The 25,891-nt window shown below is 32.9% G+C and overlaps 1 protein-coding gene across 3 annotated transcripts in view; it reads left to right on the top strand.

The window, feature by feature from the left end:
* Window positions 1-25,891, top strand: part of LOC110994984 — an 82,961-nt gene that overhangs the window by 32,304 nt on the left and 24,766 nt on the right. For 2 of the 3 annotated variants that reach the window (XR_002600232.2, XM_022261929.2), the window contains exons 3-5: window positions 1,785-1,901; window positions 2,283-2,383; window positions 6,343-6,477. Coding sequence is in view for 1 of the 3 variants with exons in the window: in XM_022261929.2 (XP_022117621.2) it covers window positions 1,785-1,901; window positions 2,283-2,383; window positions 6,343-6,477 (353 nt within the window). In the remaining 2 variants the exon portion in view is untranslated. Of the gene's footprint in view, window positions 1-1,784; window positions 1,902-2,282; window positions 2,384-6,342; window positions 6,478-18,299; window positions 18,475-25,891 lie in introns of those variants that run through there. The other variant, XM_045632658.1, reaches the window with a different exon arrangement.

Below are 25,891 nucleotides of genomic sequence, written 5' to 3'. Positions count from 1 at the left end.
CCGGGAAACAAACAACGGGAACCCAGTATAATCAAAACATTTTACGACCTTTCACTGTTGTCTGATTTGTGTTAAGATATTAAAACTATTTTGAGCGTATAAGCGCGTACAGAGCGTAAAGCGTATTCTTCAAAGGCCGGCAACTTGCCAGGCTTTTGGCAATGTGATTGCCATGGGCGGTGGTATCACTTAAAATCAGATGAGCATCCTGTCCATTTGCCACTTATTATATAAAAAAATAACTAATTTTATGGTCAAATGACAAAACCAAACTTTATTTAAAGGACATAGACATAACAATAAATACCAGAGAGTAAACTGTTGCCGGCTTTTGATGAATTTAGATCTCGTGAACGCCTATATAGAGTTGTATTTACTTCACTAGTTATGAGTTAATTGTTTACAAAGAAACAATCCTCATTTTTTTATTCGAATATAGCATAATGTAAGCAGTAATAGTTAATTATCACAATAATTTTAATGTATAAGGATGTACTTTTTATTGTATTACATTAGTTTTGTTAATTATAATAAAATCATTAATGTTCAGAACTTTAAATGAAATTACTCTGTTTATACAGCTTTCAATAAACAACGTTATATTATTATCTACCTAGTAATTTTCCTACGTTTATTATATGTGCACAAGCGTTGCCCAATCAGCTAAGTGTAAATCATAACGCATAATTCTAATTAAGTTTTAACTAGTAAATTCTAATCTTAATGGCGTAGAGCTTACGTTACTTTAATATATTGTCCCCACTTTAAAATCATTCGTCGTAGTATGTATACGAAAATATATAGTTTCATATATTACTTTCAATAGAATTTGTATTGAAATACACCTATTCTATTCCATCAGTGGCTGGAGAATTATTTAATTCTATTATACAATAATGTGTCGTTTTCTATTAAATCTTCCTACAAATGAGTTCAACGCGTTCCGTTGATACCTCTTTTTACACGATTTTTTATTCGTACTTAATCTTGAAATAAATTCCATACTTCTTAATTAATATTGTGTCTTTTGTTGTTAAAATAACTTTGAACTTAATTTAAAAATATTATGTTCGCATTTTTAAAGACTATTATTTAGTAAATTATAGTCCTAATTAACGAGATTTAAGTAAGCATTGGAAATAAAGTCATACAAAATCTTTGATTCTATAAGTCAGTTGTAATTCATGAAATTACGCAGTAGCGTTATTTTTCCTCCAACAAAAATAAATTATTTTGAATTTACTAAAAACCGCTTTTCCGTCGGAATGAGGCTTTATGCTATGTATATTTAAATCTCTTTTTTGACAAGTTCACCATACAAAGTTTATAGGTGTGAGATAATAAATTTAATATTTTGTGCACTTTCTCAATATAATATGTACAGAGGAAGATTTTATGAATTGCGAGATAAAAGGCCTCATTAACATTAACTTTGAAAATTTTATAACTATTAGATAAAATTATATAAAGATAACACGATACTATGAAGTTTCTGGTGCGCCTTGATAAATATCAAATCAAAAAATAATTACTCAGTTTATTTCAAAAAAATAGCAATAATCCCGATGCTGTAATTTCAAAACTATATTTTTTATTATGAGATCATAGGAATAATACTTTCCGCCATTTTATATTAAATACCATGTAAATGCCAACATAACAAATTTAATCGAGAAAAATATTTTATAATTTTAAACAGTGTGTTAATGGACACATAAATAAAACTGATTTTAAAAATGGAACTCTTTGGTTTTTATTTTTAAACGAACCTTCATTAATTACAGGGAAACAAAAGACGTCCACACTAAGAAATCTATAGCTGCAATTGACAAACACATCTGCCGACGGTGTGGTGGTGACATTTTGGGCGGTTTGGTCCCGTGCATTTGTGAATACCACGAGTAAGTTACAAGATCATTAATCGTTGTGTAATGTTGCTGCATTTTTCATAGTTTTGTTTCTGTTGTAACGAGAGAAAAACGCACGCGCAGATTGGGCCATTCCTGATAACTTCTTATCTACATATTAAGAAATATTTCATTAAAAAAGTTTGAAATAAAATATGTATAATGTTGGTGTCTTTATTTGGGAGTTATAATGTCAACGATCAAGATGAATTCAGATCGTAATGGAATTAAGACTAATGTGTGACTATCGTATATTACAAGACAATACGAATTTGTATATATATATTTAGCAATGCACATAACTTTGTATTTTTACGTCAAATTTATAATTGAAATAGATTCTAAGGTATAAGCCAGTAATTCATATTTTTTCAGTCCTGTAAAATTTGAGTCAGGGGCGTGGTTTCTCAGACAAGTTCAACGCGCGCTCAGCCTGATGCCCTGGTCTCTCAGCACTGATAAACTGGAACAAATTGGTATTTCAGTTCTTATTCACTCACAAGTATATATTAATCAAGCAATTTTACTAAAGGCGCTCTTTAGAGTGTGCTTATTAATTTGTAAAACATTAATGAAGGATTATGGGTCGTTTATCAAAGAAACGATAGTAATTAGCACAAATATAACTTTTATTTGGTAATCAGATGAATGACAGCAAGAACACTTAGTTACAACAATCTTCATATATAGTGTTGCCACCTAGTTAAATTTTCAAAAGCTATTTTACTTAAATTGCTCAATACTCCCACTAAAATTTAAACTAGGTACAAATATAAAAAAAATAAACTCCTACTGAAATTAGAGTTGTGAAAAGAAAAACAAAATGTGATCTCTTAAATAGATAAAAGCTTGAGTTGGTAACGCTTTAGTTAACATATCTGCTAATTGACTGTTACTAGGAATATAATTTAGTTTAATTACACCCAACTCAACCTTTTCCCTTATAAAATTAAATTTCACATCTATGTGTTAGGTTTTCTTATGATAAACAGGATTGCTAATTAACTTAATTGCACTCTGATTATCAACATACAATGGAACAGATGTAATATTTTCACCTAAATCTAATAATAATTGCTGTAACCATAATATCTCTTTTGCAGCTTCACAAGCAGCTACAAATTCTGCTTCAGTTGTGGAGAGAGCAGTCTTCTGTTTCTGGCTACACCATGTTATAGGTCCCCCATTCATATTAAAAATATAACCTGTAGTAGACTTACGCGTGTCTACATCACCTGCAAAATCTGAATCCGAATAGCCAGTGAGATCACTACTTTCTCCATAACATATACATAAATCTTTAGTATTTATTAGGTATCTAATAACACGTTTAATGGCATTTACATGTTGTTGACTTGGATCGTTTACATATCTACTCAAAACATTTACAGCAAAAGAAATGTCAGGCCTTGAAACAGAGCTCAAAAATAACAAGGACCCTATAGCTTCTCTGTATGGAAAATAATAATATTTTCATCCATTTTCTTTTAAATAACAACATTTACATCTGCAGGGGTACTGGCAGGATTTGAATCACTCATACAAAACTTCTCTATTAATTTTTCTCTTTGATAAATACAGATACAATTATTTACTCTCTCTATTTCCATTCCCACAAAATATTTCAATTTTAATTCTTTTATTTTAAATGTTTGTTTCAAATATTCTATAACTCTTTTAATCATCGAGGAACTGGAAGAGACTACAAGTGCATAATCAACATAAATTATTATGAATACTTTCACCCCATTGAAAATACCTACATAAACACAACTGTCAGCCTGAGATTGCACAAAACCATATTTTATTAAAAACTCAGTGAATCTTCTATTCCAACAACGAGACGCCTGTTTAAGTCCATACAGTGATTTATTAAGTTTTAGGATACAATCATTTTTGAATGAAATTCCTTCTGGTACTTCTATAAAAATATTCTCACTCTTTTTGTCAAGTTTAGTTCTTAGCTGATTAGGAATATGGACATATCCAATACTTCCAAACACCTTCACATGGCCTATATGAGGTTTGATGCCGTTCCATAATTCAAATGGTGTTTTCTTAGGAGTTTGGCTGGAGGAAGTCCGGTTTAATAAATATACTGCACAATTCACAGCCTCAGCCCATAATTCCAGTGACACATCCCTTGCGTACAACATTGAACGTGCACTCTCCACAATGGTACGGTTCTCTCTTTCAGCACGCCCATTTTGTTCTGGTGTATATGGCGCAGTACACTCATGAATTATACCTTCTTTGCTGAGATAGTCATTGAAAGTTTTATTCACATACTCTCTTCCATTATCAGTATGCAATATTCTGACACTATGCATGTACTTATTTTTGATCATAGCATTGTATTTCATGAATATGTCCATCACATCACTTTTATGTTTGACAAAATATACATGCCTGTAACTTGTAGCAGCATCCTTAAATAATATAAAGTATCTCATACCTTGGATAGATGTATGACTCATAGGTCCACAGACATCACTATATACAAGGTCACCTGGCTGTAGTTCTCCTCGTATAGATTTGTGAAATGGAAATCTGCACTGCTTTCCATATGCACATGCTTCACAAACAAAATCAGTTTTATCACTGTTATTCAGTTTCAAGCCTTCTACCACATTATCAGCACTCATACTCTTGATTTGTTTTAGGTTAACATGTCCCAGTCTTTCATGCCACATTTTAATGTTATTTTGATCACTTTGAACTAAGTTACATGTATCTGAGACCACAGCTTTAATTTTCAATTCGTATAAATTATTTTCTGTTATTGTTGCACACATTACCAAGTCATTGCCTTTGTAAATGAATGCACCAGAGTCTTTCTTGATAATGATATAGGATTTACGCATTATCACACCTTCTGAGAACAGATTTCGTCGCAAATTCGGAACATATTATACATCATGTAGTTCACTATTCTCCCACTGTCCATTGACACATCTCTTTATTAACACCTTGCCAATGCCAGCCACTTCCACTGATTGTTTGTTTCCTAATGTCAATGATTTCTGGTTACATTCCAATAGTTCTACAAAGAACTCCTTTCTATAGGTCATATGTGCAGAGGCACCACTGTCTAAAATCCACACATTGTCTTCAGCTTCATGGAATTTGGTTTCTACATTAAACGCTAACAAGTCTGCACCTTCCTGTTGAGGTTTTCTATACTTGGATTTCTTTGGAGCACGACATTCTCGAGAAAAATGTCCTCGTTTCCCACAATTATAACATTCAAATCTGTGTTTACTGTTTTTATTTTGATTTGAATTACTAGCATTTCTATTCAGCTCACTTTGTTTTGGGCTATTTTTACATCCTTTCTTAGCCACAAGAAGAGCGGTTTCTTGTTCTTCTTCACACTGTAAACTAGCTTCTTCATCTAACAAACGAGCAGTGAGATTGACAAGAGTCTGTTGCTCTGGATCCAAAGACATCCATGCTTGACGGAGTGATCTATACTTATGAGGCAGTGTTCCAAGTATTTTTGTTATCACAGCCATTTCACTAATACTTTCGCCACTTTCTTTTAACTGCTTGGCCAATGATTCCACTTTAGAAATGTGTTGAGCTACACTGTCATTTGTAGACATTTTATACTGATAAAACTTTTCATGGATCAACATTTTACATAATTCACTCTTCTGTTCGTATATTGATTCAAGTTTTGTCATTATTTCCTTAGCAGTTTCACAATTTTCTATTAAAGTTATTTGTTTGAAGTCCATCGAAGATGTTATAATAAACATGGCCATGCCATCATTCTTTGTCCATTCAACATTATTTCCAGCCGGTTTAGGCACTGAAATATCAATCCCTTTTGCTTTTAGGGCACACTTTATCTGGAATTTCCATTGCCTAAAGTTATTTCCATCAAATTTTTCTAAGTTTATTGACCGCATTGAATCCATTTTGAGGTTATTTTGTCAATTTCTTCACAATACGATTGTAACTTTTTCTTTGCTATTTTTCTTAAAACTTTCAATTGCAGAATCTACTGGGCCCATAACCTGAAGGATTATGGGTCGTTTATCAAAGAAACGATAGTAATTAGCACAAATATAACTTTTATTTGGTAATCAGATGAATGACAGCAAGAACACTTAGTTACAACAATCTTCATATATAGTGTTGCCACCTAGTTAAATTTTCAAAAGCTATTTTACTTAAATTGCTCAATAATTAAGAACTAACAATATCATCTTTAAAGCTTAGTATAAAGCTTAATAATAGTTAATTAAATAATATTACATATTTATAGCATATATCTATACTATATATAGTAATCATAAATCTAAGAACGAAGTAATAAAGAGCAGAACATTTTTAACGCCTGATATATTTCTCTTTGCAAAGTGATATGGTTTCACAATTGCCATTTATTAAATTAAATTTCAGTAAGTCAATAATTAATCGATTTCAGAAGAAGAATGCGAAGGCACAAGCGACAACCGAGACCTCCATAATGTCCGAGAGTTTTTGGAAGCTATATCCTCCAAATTAGCTGGTGGACCACTCGAAGGAATCCGGGTTGCTCCTCTTTATGATCATCCAGCATGTAAGTAAATAGCTACTGACTTATATAATTTTTTAAATAGCTTTTCATTCCTACAGACACAAATGTCTAACGACAAATCGTTAGTAAATTGTTTTTCTTTATCATATAAAAATAAATGTATACATAAGGAAAATTGTATAATATACAATCGAAAGAAACAGCTTCGCTAATTTATTATACTAATTAGCAAGATGACGTCTTAGTAATGAATATGTGTATATCATTATAATAAGCATTTTTTGTATAATATTAGCCCAACACAGCTTTAGCTTTTATACAAAACTTGAACAACTGCTTCCGATGGAACAGATACCCTTACAATGAAAGTTTCCACTGGCGATAATTTAAATTTGTTTCTTTATTACTTTTCTAATATTTTTTTATTGTGACGCTCCCTGACCGGGTATGTATGGTATGTGTTCTGCTGTGAAGTATATTAGTTATATACAGAAGAAGCCTTAGAGACAAAATTTTGTATAGATGTTGAGATGTTTGAGCGGCATCACGCTGTGCTACGCGAAACGCTCGCAACACTCTCAACAACGCTGCGGGAGGCAATTACATGTAAGCTACATATAATGCCGTGCACTGGATGCTTCATGCGCACTCTGTTTGTAACTTAAATAGCAAGTATTTTGGTTAATCACTATGCGTTGATTTACTTGCACGAGAATGGCATGTTGTTTTTTTGCTTATTTAAGGAAACTTGCTTTGACATTACCACCGTGCATGATCAGGCAAATTCTGTTTGAATAGGTATTTTCTATGTAGCTTATAGCACAAATTAAAACACCACGTATTATATTGAATAGCAATCATACGACCGCAAAAATTTTACTTTGTTTTTTCAATTTATTACTGTTAATCTTCTCGATGCTTGTGGTGAGGGACCTTACTATGTTTATTTAATTTGGAGATACTGCAAGAGATTATCTAGTTTTCACTTGTTACTGAACCCGTATCGCGATCCCACCGCACTGTTAATTCAGTGAATATTGCGTCTTACAATACTATTGTAAAAACTTCCGTTATAACCTAGGGCGCCTATCTTAGAGATATCATTAAAATATTTGCTTGCAGCTGGAACCCCAGCCATTATCTGTAAATAAATCACAACATTAAATTAAATTACAACCACTAAATAAAGCAACAATTTATTTAGTGGTTGTAATTATCAAATTATACATAGAATTGATACAATAATGACATATTATTATAGTCAAAACCTCTTCAAATTAATCTATTTCGGGCCTGTTTCACAATGTATGGATAAAGTACTAAACAGCACATCACTATCACATAAATTATGCGAAAGATAAAAGTTCCAAATAAGAAACTTCACGTTTCATGACGAATAGCTCTATCTGAAAGTCGTGAAACGCAAAAATACTGTTTATCCTTTATGCAAATAAACGATTTACTTATTTAATAGCTATCGGTTTTAAAAAATTCTCGAGTTATAACTAAATTGTATAATGTCATAAATCTCAAAATATATCAGGCATAAACAGCGAAGCTCTCAATGCTAATCCGCGTTGAGATAAATACGAGTTAAAATTTAAACACGAAATTAAAAAACATATTCAGTTGAGAGCAAAAAAGTAGAATTATTTCCATCGAAGAATACAGGATCCGAGTTCAATGCCCGTAAAGGTAATAACAAATTATCTGCGTATTTTTTGCTTCGATCCTCCCGCTATTTTTGTAATAACTTTACGTCAATCATGACGTCATTTTCTTATTAAAACAATTACTAGAACAAGCCGATTCTGTAACTAAAAGCGATGGCTTTCTTAAACATAACAACGCAAAATAAAATGTAAAAAGATTAGTGCTTTAGTTAAACCAATGTTATAGGATAAATGGCTTATAAATGTCTTCAAAGACTTGAAATATAATTTTTATATTGTATATTTTCAATGGGTACAATTCTCGAATCACGATCGTCATTAATCGTGATTAATATTTTTAACTGACGCAAAAAAAATTTTTATTCTTTCATTAGACTTTTAAATCTAAGCAAATTTTAATAATGTATCAATAACTCTTTATTATACATTATAACATTAACCACACCATCATACATACGACTAATTGTGAAGTTTAATGTAAAGTACAAAACCCGTAGATATTACGATAATCTTTCGTGTAATAAATTCGTAATAATATTGAATCGTAATCTGAGAGCGGCTTTTTTCTGAACAGCTTTAGAAACAAACTAGGGTTTCCCGATTAGGAAGTCCCAATTCCCACTTCCTTTGGAAACTTAACAGTAGGTAATAAATATGTCTTACTTATCATATTGCTTAGCTTCAATAAGGGTTAAAAATCATAAGTACAAAAAAAAATCATATGGTACTTTTATGAACGTCAAAAAAGAGACACAGATTAAATGCTTCCTTTTACATTTACAAATCGAGAGCGTAGAACGGAAGATAAGAACTGGCAAGAAACTCTCCGCCACTCTTCTCAATCGCCAAGTTTTTTGTTTTACATAATGTTCGTAAGTAGCTGCAACCATTACACACACACTATGTTCCACATGACATAAGTCATTAATAGTAGATTAAGAATAATAAAATAAATTAAAAACAAAGATTTGTCCTCTATCAGCAGATGGCATGGTGGCATAGATCGCCCTAAACATTCTCAGCAAGTCTCTAATCAATTTAGGCTGAGAGAGTTCCAGCCATGTCTTGTTTTAATGTAGCTTATCATTTTTTAGAACCTCAGCCCATATATCCTCTATCCCTTATTAAATGTCCTATTTCCGTTAACCACTTAGACGATTTCCAATAAAGACCAAAGTATGAACTAATTGCATTGATATTATATACCATAATCTTTTAATTGACCTTTGTCAAGATAGAGCAGGTGTATAGGAAGTCCGTAAAGTCAAGTAATGAATAATTAGTATAGAATGGACCGTGACCGATCGACCAAGTGGAAATATTATGTTATGCACATCTTGTATGGGTCCGTTGGCTCATATAAATCTTGGTGCCAATTATGATACAATTTAGATAGTTATAGTGGTAGCCTGGAAGAGATCGCTCGAAAGCGATAAGGCCACCAGTTGCCCTCCTTTTAATTTAACTATGTTCAATTTTTATATTGCAATGTAACGAAGTGTTAATACATAGTTAAACCCACCGAATTATGGGACACGCATATTTCGGTGCCATAATTAGATATTTTTAAAGACAACTTAACCTTTATTAAGGTTCTTGCGCTGTGTCCTAGAATCTCTGAACATCAGTATAGGTCTGTAGCTGGTTAAGTAATCATAGCGAAATGTAAAAATGGGCATCATGAGCACCCCACACACATACCTTGACATAAAACCACACTTTAACCCCATCACACAACACAGCCAAATTAGGTATTATTTATTTAAATGCATTGAATATTTTTTATTATTTTTTGTCTTTCGTAAATGTTTGAACCTTTTTGTAAATATTATGTATTCCATCTTTGGCTACATTTTTAATGTAATTGTTTGTTTTTATACATAGTTATCTGTAGGATTACGAAATAAATAAAATATAATTTAAAGTCGTCTGTCACTTGTATACGTGGCCTCTAGAGTATGCTTTTGGAATAGTTGTTAGAACTATGGATTCACAGGATAACCTGTTTTAATTAATCAATTTCTTGGCTTTTTGTCTTTTCGTATTTTAGATTCCTGGCCAAGCTGTATGAACAATATAGAATAGTTCATACATGTAACACACATCTTCATCAGTTATAAGCTATAAATAATCATAAGAAGACGTTAAATACTATCGTAATATACAATAATACTACTTTTTATATTACAGTGAAAGGGCTATCTCGTTCTTACAACTTAATTATTAACATTGATGAAAATACTGATATATTGTACAACAATCTTCCGACTTACTGTAACCTTGTTTTCATTTAGTTTTAGTTATTATTATTTTAGCCTTACCTGCCCTTGTTAGCTTGCTTATGTTGTAATATAATTGATGTGTATGTGTGTTAAAACTTTGATATTTTCTTGTATAATTTTAAACACACACGTTGTTTTAGAACTTATAAATAAATACAATTTGAACTATAGGATCTGTACCTATTCGTGCTAATTACATGAAATAACGCTAATTTTCATGATTAATCACGCCATAGTTATCATTGCACGCAATGGGTCAAGTATGAATCTATTTGAATGATTTTCTTCAACACTTTTTCAAATTAATATTTGTTATAAATATACAGCAGCAAACTATAATATACATTCCAAAATTAGTTATTAATAATAAACATTACATCAACTGTATTATACAATATAAAATCGTTACTTAAAATTGTTATTTATTCATTATAATTTAATTCTTTCCTGCTTGAGCGGCTTCAAAAATATTCATACATGGTCTAACTTGATAGAATAGCTTAACTGAATCCCAATAACGTTTTAGACACTTGAATGAGCTAGAATTTTTTTTATCTTCTATCGTCTCCGTATATATGCACAGTTATAGGAGTCAGGAGACGGTTGTTCGTATGCACTCGTAAAACGCTCCCGACCAGTTTTTATTGTGTCCAGCCGAGCGTGGGATAGCGAAATATAATTGTGTAAAAGGTAAAAATAACCATATTGTTATCGACTTGAACTTGTAAGCCTTAGTTTCAAAAAGAATTAAAATAGCCCGTGGGAAGGCGTAACGCGAATACCGAAGTTAATGGTTTTAACGTGAATAATATGACTTTGAAATAAAAGGGAAAATTAATACTTTTTCGCATGTATATTTTGTCTAAGATTTTCTTAAATTAAATAATTCCTCGTTTAAAAATCATACTGTATTGTATTGTCGTTGACAAGACAGGTAAATGCTAGGCTCGATGTCTAGTTGGGGCAATTATAATTTGTATTATCCAGCATCTTTCTTTACCTTTGGTTTTGGTATAAACATCAAATTTATGACAGTTTTACATAAGATACGTTTCGAATGCTTTTTAGCAATCAGCGAGACTAATGTACTTAATAAATTTACTTATAATCGGCTCAAAAGGTTTTATTAATGACATGCATGATTCGGTAGTATTATTATTTAATTGATGTTCTCAAAACTGCACACATATGTACCAATGTTCTGAATTTATAGAAAATAATAATAATCAGTGGCGCTACCTACTTATACCTCTTTTAGGTCTTGGCCTCGAATTTCTGAATCTGTTTCATGATCATTTTTAAATCTAATAGGCAAGTAGGTCTCCAGTACCTGACACACGTCGTCGACTTTTTTTTTGTTCTAAGACATGTCGGTTTCCTCACGATGTTTTTCTTCACCGTTCGAGCAAATGTTAAATGCGCACATAGAAAGAAATTCCATTGGTGCACAGCCGGGGGTCGAATGTACGACCTCAGGTATAAGAGTCGCACGCTGAAGCCCAATGAGAAGAAGAAGAACCTGAAGAAGAACAATTGGTATATTATAGAAATTGGTTTATAACTTTCCTTTTTGTCCCATTTCTCGATGAAATTGTGATAAGAAAATAATTCAATTATGAGAAAGAGACATTTCTGCTGTGAGACTCATTGTTACGATTGTATTCTAATGATATTTGTGATTGAAAAGTTTAACATTTATTAATAGAAATATTCAATTAACTATAGGTTATAACTACGTTTTGGTATTTTTATACGCTTAGAATTTTCCTTTAAAAAATTTCAAAATGGCGACACTGGGCCTTGTATTAAATCCTAATTACTAAAATTTTATTTATTTATTAATTTTAACTAGAACATCCCTTCAGCATCACAATACTTTTTTATCATATTGACCATTGATCATTATCGATAATACTTGCTAAGCGTTGGATATATTTATAGATCTGACCATTAAAAGGCCGGCTTCACACTCGCGAGCCCTCTGGCATTGAGAGTGTCCATAGTCAGCGGTATTAAAGTTTTATAAAAAACATCATGGCATAGAAGTTGACCATTTCATTAAGTGGTTGGTCGGCACTATTAAATCTATCAATATTGCGAAACGACCGTTTTATAATCCAAATAAGTGTTATCAATTATTTTACAACTTTCAGTCATTAACATGTTTTTAAATTATTTATATATTTAAAACATAGTAAGTATGTTACGTGATAATAATGCGTCATGATTATCTCATAAAACGATTAATATTTAAATTTATAGTTTTATTGGTAAAAGAGATTATTTTATTAATTTTTTTTACTTAAAATTTCTTTTACAGCTTAGATTTGTGTTTTTGATGTTATATAAAAAATAAATAACTCAGCCGCGTCACCAATTTTTTACTTACTTTTTGCAACGATTTTAATCTTTATGTATATGTAGTTTTAAATAACGTTTGCATTCGAAGTAAACAAAAACAAGAAAACACGATACTGCCCTTCGTGAAATATATAAGGTTGACTTAATATAGGATTTTCTATCACACCGTACTAGACACATATATTTTTATTTTTTTCATTAAAACATATTTTTATTTTCGTTACAAGTATCTCATCATTTTTTATACAAGTACTTATGTTCATACATTCATACGTTAATCGATAACTATATTTATTCCTGATTTATTATTAATAATAAAGATTTTCAATCAAACAAACAATTTCGTTGGTCCCATACTATTACATTCAATTGTTTCTTTGAACTATTAAATTAAGGTAATATTACGTTTTATTTTTTGTATAACTAGTCTGGCCATAAATACTGTTACATAAAAACTTTTTCTTTCAATATTTTAATTATTTTGAATTTGGAACGCGTATATTATTTTAAACTTATTTCGATTACGCGCCATTTCACTTATTTTCTCGTGTTCATTATCAAGGTAGGAATTGAATGGAATGTTAAAGAAAATAGGATTCCAGTGATCGCCTTGCAAAAAGCGGGTTTGGAACCGACGTCGTATGGTACTGTCAACAGATACAATAACACATTTTCTGTCGAAGACATATAAAAATTTAAGAAGAAGGAGACCTAAAAAGGTTGTTAATACTGTTTTTACAAATTAGTGTCGATAAACGGGACATGCCCTAAATCAATATTTACAATTAAAAACAGTAGATCGATCCAAACGCCTACAAAAAGTACAGAAAATCCTCTTTACCGATGTAAATTTTTACATAATAATAATTTAATAGTGTTCTTCAGAACACTACAATAATCAAAATAATAAAGTGTACACTCCCAGCTCTAAAGAAGCTGCGCAAGTGATCGAAAAGGTAAAAAGTGGTCAACATCCCGCTTCAGTGATGGTTTAACGGGCCGTGTCTTAACAAGAAGTCACAAAACTACATTTTTGTGAAACAGGGGTGAAAACTACAGCCAAAGTGTATCATGATCCAGTCTTGGATCATGTTGTCAAACCTCTCAGCAATACAATATTTCAAAATATACAATAAACTTTTCAGCAGGATTTTACAGCTGGTAGGCACTAACTATTCAAGCCTAGCTTGAAACCAACCAAAAGTCTAGCTCTCATCTAGCCTAGACCTCAACCTTTAGACTGGCCTTTGGAGCAAGCATTGGCGAAATTTTCCTTGGAAACAGTGCCTTATATATATCTGTGGCCAAACAAATTAACGGCCTGTACATAAAGCCAAATATTAATTCTTCATGATGCATTTTCATTTGTAACAGAGCTTATGCCTGGAGTGGGTAATTTATCTCGAATAACACATTCGGCTAAAAGTTGTTTGGACTAGTTACCCAAAAACACCGATTACGCGACGGTGTAAGAGAGGTATGCATTTTAAGGTTGTTCGCCTCAAATCGATTGCGTAAGGGCTAATTATACGTACGCAACTTATCTGATTTTAACTTGCACTTGTCATATAAGGACTTACTTTAAATTTGGTTGCGAGAGCCCTACTTAATACTACTATAGTACATGTCATTAGTAAAAGTAAGGGCCTGTTTCACAATGTCCGGATAAGTTCCAAATAAGCTATTTGTTACTTATTGGTAGGATAAACAGTATTTTTGCGCTTCACGACTGTCAGATAGCGCTATTCGTTATGAAACGCGAAATATCTTTGGAACTTTTATCTTTGAATAATTTATATGTTGCATAGCTAATTGGTACTTTAAATGTAATGTAAAATGGCCCTAAATGTAATTATTAAAGCTTGTATAATTACTAATATTTACCTACATTAGTCAAACATACCTATAAAATACAATTAAGGTATAGGAAATCTTGAAAATGGATTATCCACGCTCGTCCATTAAAAAGTTTGCTAAGCAGAAGGCGAAAGTCTTCATTAAAAATAATAATAATAACTACTCAAAGAAAGAACGCTCGGCACCATGTCCTGTCAGAATTTGTAATATGGGGGATATTACAAATTCTGACAGGACATGGTGCATGTGCTGAATATCTGCAACGCTTTTCGTTAAAAACAAGCTATTTTTACATGTGCTCCAAAGTCCCATATTGTTCATTACAACTAATTCTAAAATGCCCAGTGTTTGCAGCTATCAGCTGCCAGCAGCAACAAATTAATACAAGGAGATCTCTGGACCTGTTAGAAAACGTATCAAACATCTCCAAGTCACACCTAAACTTTTTAGCGCAAACATGATTAAGTTCCTAAAACGTATTATTATGTAGGAGCTTGAAGCGAGACCCGCAGGAAACCGTGCTGCCTCAGGCCTGTAAATATTTTAATATTCCGTGTGGGCTCTCCGTGTAGTCCGCAGCACCAACACTTATTAAAGGCTTATTTTTCTAATATTATATCAAAAATATAACTAAACTATAGTTATTAGTTAGTAATAACTTTCGTTTTATTTACATCAAACAAATTAGACACACTTGATTACCCGATAAACATTTAACGTTCAATTATAGTTGTTTTCTACTTTGATATTGACTTGGAATTCTTAAAGGGCGGAAAATTTTGTAAACACCATTTCGTTATACAACTTTTACTGCTTACATACAATACGATTAATTTTATTTAAAAATTCCGTTTCACAACTGAGCCGAACGTAATTTGTTTTTGTAATAAATACTTTAAAACGGAAGCGATAACATATACAGAGAGAGTGTAACAATCTTGTACTACATATTTTTTCTCTATTTGTAAACAAAAAAAAGAATGACTCAATCATATACACCTTGAACAATTACTAAATTCATCAACACTTGGTCTAACTACGAATTATATTGTCATTTCTTTCGACTACTTGCAACCAAGAATTTTTCTTAAATTCTCTTGTAGAGAGATTGAGAGAGAAATGATGCATTTGTTTTGTTGTTTGTTGTGATAAGCCCTCGAAAGTAGCGCGTAAAACACTGAGCTATGGATGATAGTCGAATCGGTTAGAAGGACCTTCAATTGGGAATAAATAGATTTTGTCCTTTGTGAAAGTACAATGTAATAGTATTTTGTACCAAATGATGTAACATAAAAATTCGCGGCCACGATCGACGCCATTAAATTAATCGATTAGTCTCGTTATATACACGTGGAGATTACACGTACTCACTTTCAATGTTTTCAAATTTCACTTCGTAACTTGGAAAGCAATTGCTATTTATTAACGAGATTATAGTAATGATGCTTTCTCGGTTTAAATTATTAGTTTGTGTCGATTGTAGCGTACGTAGTAGTTGGAGAACATACAAGATCCAAGATTCCAAATTGAACTCAGATGGCCGAATCTGCATTAGCTGGGTTGCCAAGAAAATCTTAAATCCAAATTTCTAACAGAATCAAACACTAAGAGGAAACATTTTCCACTCTGTGGTGTCAGCTTCCATATTATTGTACTAATTTGACTTAGGGACAAGAAAAGACTAAAGAGCTCTGGCGGCAGGATCTCTTAAAATCAGATGGGTTTACCAGTTTGTTTGCATCCTCTTATACAGAAAAACCTACCTAATAAGGCGAAAGACTTCATTTCGATATAAAAGATCTTTGCGCTAGATCTCGGACAAGAATCTTACCCATAGATTCATGACAAATGTGAACTATGTTGATTACTTTTGGAAAGCGAACAAGATATTGAAAGATTGTTTAAGCGATAGCAATTGGTAGTAATTTCCGACGTTTGGTCTTCAATAGAAAATAACTAGACTGACAATTTACAGACAATCACTGTATTTCTTAAGTAACGTAAATTAGGGTTGTAAACTTTCATTTAATAGTATATAGTACATAATATTAATTCATATACAGACAATCCTGTCAGTTGAATTACGAATTTACTACTTACTTAATATAACGTTTATAATATTTAGTGTCTTAATTTATATAAGTATGCAGCTATAGTATATATATAATTACAAAATACTACGAGATACTTTACCGTATTATTTTTTATATATCATTTATTTCATATATTAATAAAACATACGCTTAATTATAACAATTAAAATATTTTTGATTATCTTTGGTAAAGTGACATCCCTGTTTTAAAAAGACACTTTGCCCCTCTTGATCATGAAAAAATTCAAGGCTGGTTGTGATTATTCATAAATTATCTTACGTCACGCCGTAAATGTTATATTAGCATTCAGTAATTCTTATGTAAAACATAATGTATTATTTGAGTTACTTTACTCATTTTATGTCGTATATCATCATTATTACATAAGACAGTCAAAGTATAATATATTATGTTCTATATTATATATTTAATTCACATTAAAGATCCCGTCAAACTTGTCCCATAATAATTAATAATAATACAATAAATTAATTCTATAAAGAACAGTTATATTATAACACCAGATATTTTTTTTACAGAAATTAAAAAAAATCTAGTTATATAAGGATAAATGCTAACGGGTCCAAGAAATTACAGATTGTCTATATTTTTGTGTCCTAACACACTACTCCATTGTGTAACAATTTGCAATTTCATCTGCACATCGTTCACAAGGGCTCACAATTTTGTATGTGGTGTTCTCGGCCATGTCACCAGTTATGCTTTCCCATACTATTTGCATATAAATTATTTGAAATCAAAATATTATGTTATATTTCAATTCCCATTACAATGTGACAGACACTTGAGAAACAGACAAGGCAATTAACTTTTTCGCTCCTTCTAAACATACTTTCTATAAACAAAATAAAACGTACAAATGGTACACAACCAACCATAGATGCTAATTTTATATATATATTACAATTTTTTGAAGGCGTAAATGGAAACGATCGCGAGTTCTTCAAGTATTTCGTCCAATTAAAAATACATTCCTAATTATTATTTATCTTTCATACTGCGTTTGTGAAAACAGTTCGATTCGCACGACTGCTGAACGTGAATTGTCTTTGGATTAATAAACACGTGCCTTGACGAAATATTAGTTCGAGAACTAATTTAAAAATCTATATCTATTTTATATCTCAGTTATTAAAAATTTATTTTGATTTACGATTTTTTCAGCTGTGCTTACTACTAGTACTTGTACTTGTACTAGATTATAATAGTATAATTAGATAGGTATTTTTAAACCAGTATATGTTTTATAATACTTATTTAACTTGTTAAAACAAATAATTAATAAAACGTTTATGACCAACATAAAATTAAGTTTAATAATTGCCATACATTTTATTCTTACCCTCAGAATAGTCCATATAATGTAATAGAGCCAAAATAAATTATATATCAAAGCTAACGGGAGCTAAACTAACATAACATAATCAAGAAGATAGCCTATTACATAATAAACATGACAATAAAATTCGCAATTAAGATATCAACTGGTTTAGAAATGCGTGAATAATTTAACCAATTATCTGTTAAAGGTGCACTTCGGTCTCCGTAGTGTATTTGTATACTCTGTACACGCATTTACTCTTCTGCCGTGGCACGCGACGCGCGCACCGCGTGCCTTCTATAAACGCCGCGAAAAAATTAAAGCCCTTGTCAATGTCATTTCTGGGCGGGAAACAGTGACGTGATTTTTGTGTCTGAGTTTACATTATATTTAAACAAGTGATAAGGATTTTCAAGGTTACCCATTCACGGTAAAGTTTATAAAATTAAATCTAAGTTAAATAGCTGATGAATATTTATCATTTACTGCGATAACCCCAATTGTTATCGTATTGACTATTTATAATGTATTTATAGGTAAATTCTGCGTAAATTTTCCACAGTTAAATATTTTCGTTAATATAATTTTTATTTAAAATAAAAATACGGCTGTATAAAATATTATTGACTAGAGTATACTAATTTGTACATAAGTTATTTTTATAAAGAGTGTTTAAAAAAATATTTTATTCGAAACAAAAAAATATCAATACTTGATTGATCGTCTTTTCCACATCATATTTATATGGACTGGTATCTTTTTAACAAACTAAGAATTCAAATGCAAAACAAACACAGAAATACACAACCTGATAGGTTATTCAGTCTATCTAGTGTCAAGTTTCTCGGGGATTATTTTAATCGCAAAATACATTTTGGTTAGCTTATGTGTCACTCAAGTGCCATGGAAAATACAAAGTGCGGAATAACCACAGGCACTCATTGAATATTTTATTTCCTTTTCTGTATTGACGATAAATAAAATACGGTCAGTAACCTTCGCATTGGTTTTTACTTCCAATATATGGTATAAAGTTAAATACAAAATTTCCTTATAAGTTTTTCTTTATAACGTAAAAAAGTTGTGAATTTGTATTCGATTTTACTGAGTTTTTTATTACCTACATATAAGTAATGCCTAAGTTAGTGCTAAGCCTTGACCCTGGGGCAGGTTGAAACTGATACGCTGTAACCTTAAATCGATATAAGGATGTGAGGCTAAGGTGACTTCACCCTTGTTAATAATGACTTATATCGTATACTTATATCGTCATTGATACATGTTTGAAAAAACATGTGCGTACTTATGTACTTATGTTAAACTTCTTTGGCGTATAAAGATAAAAATCTTTTCAAAAATTTAACCTTGTTCTACGTTTGTAGCAAAATTGACACTACTATTAGAAAAAACTAAATGTATTGCTAATTTAATAATAATATCATCATTTTTCCCTAACGTGCCAAAAGAAATATAACTTCAAAAGTAAATATGTAATAAGCTTGTTCACAGACTATGTTGATAAATTAAGCATAAATAATGGAAAACCCATCTATTTTTCTTATGACGGACAAAAACTCCAGTATTTAATCACGTAGAGGCATCAATTAGAATATTTGCTAGAACAACACATTAATATGCCAAATAGTAGAAACCAGATCCAAAGTTTGTATTCTCCTTTAAAAATTGTTCATTTCCGAAACGAAAGACAAATAATTTACTCTAAAATGTACTATAATATTACATTCTTAAATAATAGAAGATTGTTATACCGAAAATATGGATAGTTTGAACACAAGAATCTTAAGATAATGGAGCTAAGTAAAATATGTTTTACCGCATAATTATTAATATCAATTTCCCAGTATTAAATTCGTAAGCTAACCAGTTTAAATATAATGATGATGCATTATTTTAAATTAATAATACATAGTTGACGTCATAGCGTCTATCTATGAGTAAATTTACTATTGTTATCTATCTGTTTGCACTATTTAATAGTTTCCAACTTTCAATGACCTTCACGTTGTTAAAAGATAACACGCACCTTCTAAAATACCTGCATCTGATAAGGAAACAACAGTTTCTTAACAAAATAAAAAAATATTATAAATTTTTTTTTTAATATTTCGTCATAATATACAAGACTATTCGTAATATATATTATAATATATTTAGTAATATATTCGGAGCTTAATAGCCCATTAAACAGGTTGGGATAATATTTTATAGAATCCTCTGCCTAATCTATTACCGGTCGTGCCTTACTTCCGGATCATCAAGCCACCTGTTCCTTCACATATGCTTAGCCATCTGGGGGACAAACGTTTTCAAATTTGTAAGGTATTTTTAAATTAACTGACCTTCATGTGGCTTAAATCAGAATATAACTTACCTACTTTGATGTACTAATTTTTATTTAATCGTTCAAGGTCACACAGATGACATTATTTTTGGCAATTTTAACTAATCATCATCATCATCAGACGTCAAGGCAGCCTACGAAATTCCACCCGTATCACCTCGACAGCCGTCGTTTTACAACACAAAAGTTTTCCGAACCAATTTCACTAAAAGTCCATAAAGAAAAGAGTGAAACAATTATTAATAGGCTAGCAACGCACTCGCGAGCCCCCTAGCATTGAGAGTGTCCATGGACGGCAGTATCACATCAAGTGAGCCTCCTGTTAGTATGCCCGATGTTCTATAAAAAAGATTCGTGTATGTTCTACGAGATAGGCCCGATGTATGTAGGTTTAACGAAAAGAATTGAGAGACTTGGGTCTCAGACATTCATTACATTGGAAACAAAAATCTGCATATCACGATGGTTCATGTGAACATGTGATTGATGGTTTTAATTATATGCACGATATTGACCGTCTCTTTGAATAATTAAATATCAATGTTCTCGTCAAGTATCCCTGACTTAAATATTAACAGTTGGAGAATACATTAAGCACGAGAACTTATATTTACATAGTTTGATGTTATATTTTAAATATTGCAAAACACATGTGAAATGAAGTCAATGGAACGGAAATACAATCGATATTATCTAATATATTTGTAAAGTATTATGCGAAGCAGTGCCCCTCCAAGTCGACCAAATACCATCACCATCCTTTTCTCTTTTTTTATGTTACAGGAGACAAACGGGCTCACCAGATGTTAAGGATACCGCCGCCCATGGACACTTACAATGCCAGGCTACAACTCTCGAAACAGTTTCGATCTAATTTCTTTGTAAAAATGTTTTGCTACTAAACAATCTAATTTCATATAATCATACTAACTGTGAAATACATTGTGATGGCAAAGTGAATATTTTAAATAAAATAGATTTTTAATATTGATGTGGGCCGATTAAGATGTAGTTCGGTGAGCTATTACGTGATAACGTTAGACACAAGGGCCCTGAAGTAGGAACTGAACAAATAAACCGACTTGGTATTAGACGGATCTAACAATTCTTAAAAGGCCGGCAACGCACTCGCGAGCGTCCATAGAGAGTGTCCATTGGCAGCGATATCACTTAACATCAGGTGAGCCTCCTGCCCGTTTGCCCGTTTGATATATATATATATCTAATATAACAAAACAAATTAGAGTGTTTGTTTTATATAAATTGCTGTTGCCTGGTTCTCTTCTAAGCAGTTTTATCACTACAATTATTATGTTTAACATCTTTACATATAAATCTGTGAAATACTCCAACAAAAACTGACAGTACCTTGGACTCTGTACGGTGTACCGGTTCTTGTATTTCCAACATAATTAACGCTTGTGTTCTTTTTATTTCCTTATACATACAGATATTGTATCACAAAGAACGGTTCGGTGGCCGTTGATACGTAATTTTATACTAAAATAAGTCCTGAGTACATACCTCAAGGTTGCTCCTTGTTAGGGCGAAAGGCACAAAAAAAACACGTCAGCCGTAAGGATGGATAGATTGTTAGTTTTGGGAACAAGAAATGTTAGGACTGATGCTGTACCTTGCCTTACAATAATAGTTCACGAATACGCACAAAAACACTCACTACAATAGTCTAAATGGAGGACGTAACTATTGACAAGAGATGCACAAAAAAAACACTATAAAATTGCATCTAACTGTACGCAACGAATGTTCAACCACGACACGTTCACAATGCGAATGCGCGGATCAGCCGAGTTAAAAATATTTTTAGGACCACCCTCATGGCCCTCAATTAATTTTTTAAACTAAAAATGATTCTATACCGAACAGTCCCCCGTCCCAGTCAGGCTTAACATGACTGAGTCTAAAACCGGAGGCTGGTAGCAAAGGTTATGCCACTGGAAGACGTGACAAGCAGGCCACGGCTCTTTTTAAAACCGATTCCCCAACGCGGACCTCGGCGACTCGTGGGGTACCATCTGCACCCGGGAATAGTTTAATAATGCGACCGCGTCTCCAAGATAATGGTGGCATATTTGGTTCTTTGATAAGAACCAAGTCCCCAACCTTAGGTGGATCTGTTTTATCTATCCAACGAACTCGTTGCTGCAATAAATGGAGATATTCTATATTAAAACGTTTCCAAAAACTCTGAGATAATTGTTGTAGCAGTTGGAAACGTGAGAGCCGATTTATTGGTGTGTCCACAAATGGATATTCAGGTAACGCATTGAGAGGAGCCCCAATCAAAAAATGTCCAGGAGTTAAAGCTTCTAGATCATTTGGGTCCGAAGATATAGGACAAAGTGGTCGTGAGTTCAAAACAGATTCAATGTTACAAAAGACTGTGGCTAGTTCTTCATATGTAAGAACTGATTCTCCTATAATTCGTCGTATATGTGTTTTGGCCACCTTCACTACAGCCTCAAATATTCCACCCCAAGATGGATATCCAGCCGGACTAAATTTCCATTTAATTCCACGACGAGAAAGTGAACTTTCGATAGGCAGTTGGTTTTCAGTCAAAAACTTATAAACTTCTCCGAGGTAACGTTCACTGCCCTTAAAATTTGTCCCACAGTCGGAGCGAATCAAGTTTGGTAATCCTCGACGACTAACAAAACGAGACAAACAAGCGATAAAAGCTTCAGTACTAAGTGATGACACCACCTCCAGGTGTACGGATTTTGTAACAAGACAGACAAAGACACAGAGGTACCCTTTTACGATCTTGGCGTTTCGCAATGATGAAACCTTGATGGAAAATGGCCCAGCAAAATCGGTGCCTACACCAGAGAAGGGTCTAGCAGCAGTAATGCGATCTGGAGGCAAATCTCCCATTTGTGGTTGAGTCAAGGATGCTTTAAGTCGATAACAAGGAATACACTTAAAAATAACATTTCGAATAGCCCTCCTGGCTGACAAAATCCAAAATTGTTGATGAATAATAGCCAAAAGTGTATTTAAGCCAACATGTGCATTATTTTCGTGTCTGTCAGTAATTATCAAATCTCCCAATGGAGTTCGATTAGGAAGGAGAAGCGGATGTTTATGATTATAAGGTAGTTCTGAATGGCGTAATCTCCCACCTACGCGTAACAAACCCTTATCATCAATAAATGGATTCAGCCGAGCAACAGATCCCTTTAATTTACCTTGTCCTTTTAGAGTAGCAAAGACTGTTTCAAAATGCTTAGCTTGGATATAACGAACCCAGAATAATAAGGATTCATTTCTTTCATCTGGTGATAATACATTTGACATATTCTTAATTGTTGGATTCCTTGAATTATAAATAAACCTCCTAATCCAGGCGGTCACTCCAATCAATTTGTCTAATGAACTAAACCTTGCGAGTAACGGGTCTAAGTTTTCTATCGATTCCTGAACGACAAGAGAAATAACTCTTAAACCCGGAAGAGGCTCAACAAGTTCCGTTTTAATGCGAGGCCAACAATTTTCGGGTTGGTACAGCCAACCTGGAGCCCACCATAAGGGATGGTCTAATATTACTGGAGCCTCACAACCTCGAGATGCACAGTCTGCCGGATTAAATTCTCCCGGTACATGCCTCCAATCCAAGGTCACGACAGATTGCTGAATTTGACAAACCCTATTGGCCACAAATACTTCCAAAACATGAACTGACGCTTGCAGCCATGCAAGAACTATCTGACTATCAGTCCAAGCAAAACACTTCTGAATATTCATTTTTTGGCCAAAAATGGATTTAACGTGGTTTATCAAACGTGTCAATAGAACAGCACCTGATAACTCTAATTTAGGAATTGTTAAGCGTGTTCTTACCGGTGCAACCTTACTCTTTGCCATAACTAGTTTAACCGTTACAACACCAGATTGATTGACAGAACGAATATAAACTGCAGCAGCATAACCACTTTCCGATGCATCACAAAAACCATGAATATCCACTATGCATTTCCCTGGTGGCAATAAAGACCTATCAATTTTAATCAATTGAATTTCAGGAAGCGACGAAACAAACCTAACCCAAACACTTAATAATTCACCAACTAAAGGGGCATCCCATGTTAATCCTTGTAACCAAAGCTTTTGTATAAAACATTTTGCCCAAAAAACAACTGGAGCTAACCATCCATTAGGATCGTATATCCTGGCTACAGTTGAAAGTACTACACGCTTTGTCCAAGATTTAATTACATCTATGTCTTGCACTCGAAAGGTAAATATATCACCTAACGGTTGATACTGAATACCTAATACTGCAACAGCGTCAGGGTTGTCCACGTTCTGAAAAATATAAGGATGTTGTTGATGATCCTCGGGTAAACCAGCAAGAACAGCCTGTGAGTTAGACACCCATTTCCTTAACTCATATCCACCAGCCTTAAGAATCCCAATTAGCTCATCGCGTAGTATCAAGGCTTCTTTCTCATTTGCAGCTCCAGTGCAAATGTCATCAACGAAAACATCACTATTCAAAACATCAGCTGCTCTTGGAAATTGCAAACGTTCTCGCTCAGCCAATTCTAACAATGTACGAATAGCAATATAAGGACTTGATCTGAGTCCGTATGTATTGGTATTTAATTCAAATACTGTAACTGGATCGGATTCCTTCTCACGCCACAAGATAAGTTGATAGCAACGGTCATCAGTATGAATTACAGTTTGCCTAAACATCATTTTAATATCTGCAACAAATACAATCTGATGTCTTCTAAAATTTGTTAAAATATCACCAATGTCACGATGTAACTTTGGGCCCGAATGCAAACATTGATTTAAAGAAACTCCATTGGAAGTAGGCGCTGAGCCATCAAAAACCACTCTTATTTTACCACCTTTAAACACAGCATGATGTGGAATGAAGTAGTGCTCCTGTGTGCGCCAATCAAAATCAGAAACTGACATATGTCCGAGCTTAAAGTACTCGTCCATAAACTCTATATACTTAGCACGAAAAGTAGAATCTCTCTTCATTCGTCTCTCCATGGATGTTAACCTTTTCTCAGCTAAAGACCTGGAGTGACCCAAAGGTGGTCGGGATGGTAAAAAAGGTAACCTCGTGACAAACCTACCCGAGCGGAGACGACCAGTGTTATTCTGAAAAAACAATTCACATTCTTGGTGCTCCGGATTTTCACGAGCCGCTGTGGGAGGCTCTTCGACTTCCCAAAACCGTTGAATGGCTTCAGCAAGTGAGAGTCCCACACACAAGTTACCATCTTCTACGCTAAGAGATTCTATTGGAAACACAGGACCCATAATGACATCACCAAAATCAGTTGTGACTGCTACTAAACCCGCTGGTTGTAAAAGTGTGCTTTTACTTAGCCGCAGCATTCCCAAAACTTCTGCTCCGAGTAGCAAATCGATTTGACCTGGAATATGAAATGTACAATCCGCTAAGTTTAGACTACGTGTAAAATCTAATATCTCCGAT

This window comes from Pieris rapae, chromosome 20 (assembly GCF_905147795.1).
Source record: "Pieris rapae chromosome 20, ilPieRapa1.1, whole genome shotgun sequence".
NCBI classification, from domain to species: Eukaryota; Metazoa; Arthropoda; class Insecta; order Lepidoptera; family Pieridae; genus Pieris; species Pieris rapae.
Note: the sequence above shows the minus strand (reverse complement) of the source record. Positions and strands in the feature narration are given on the sequence as shown.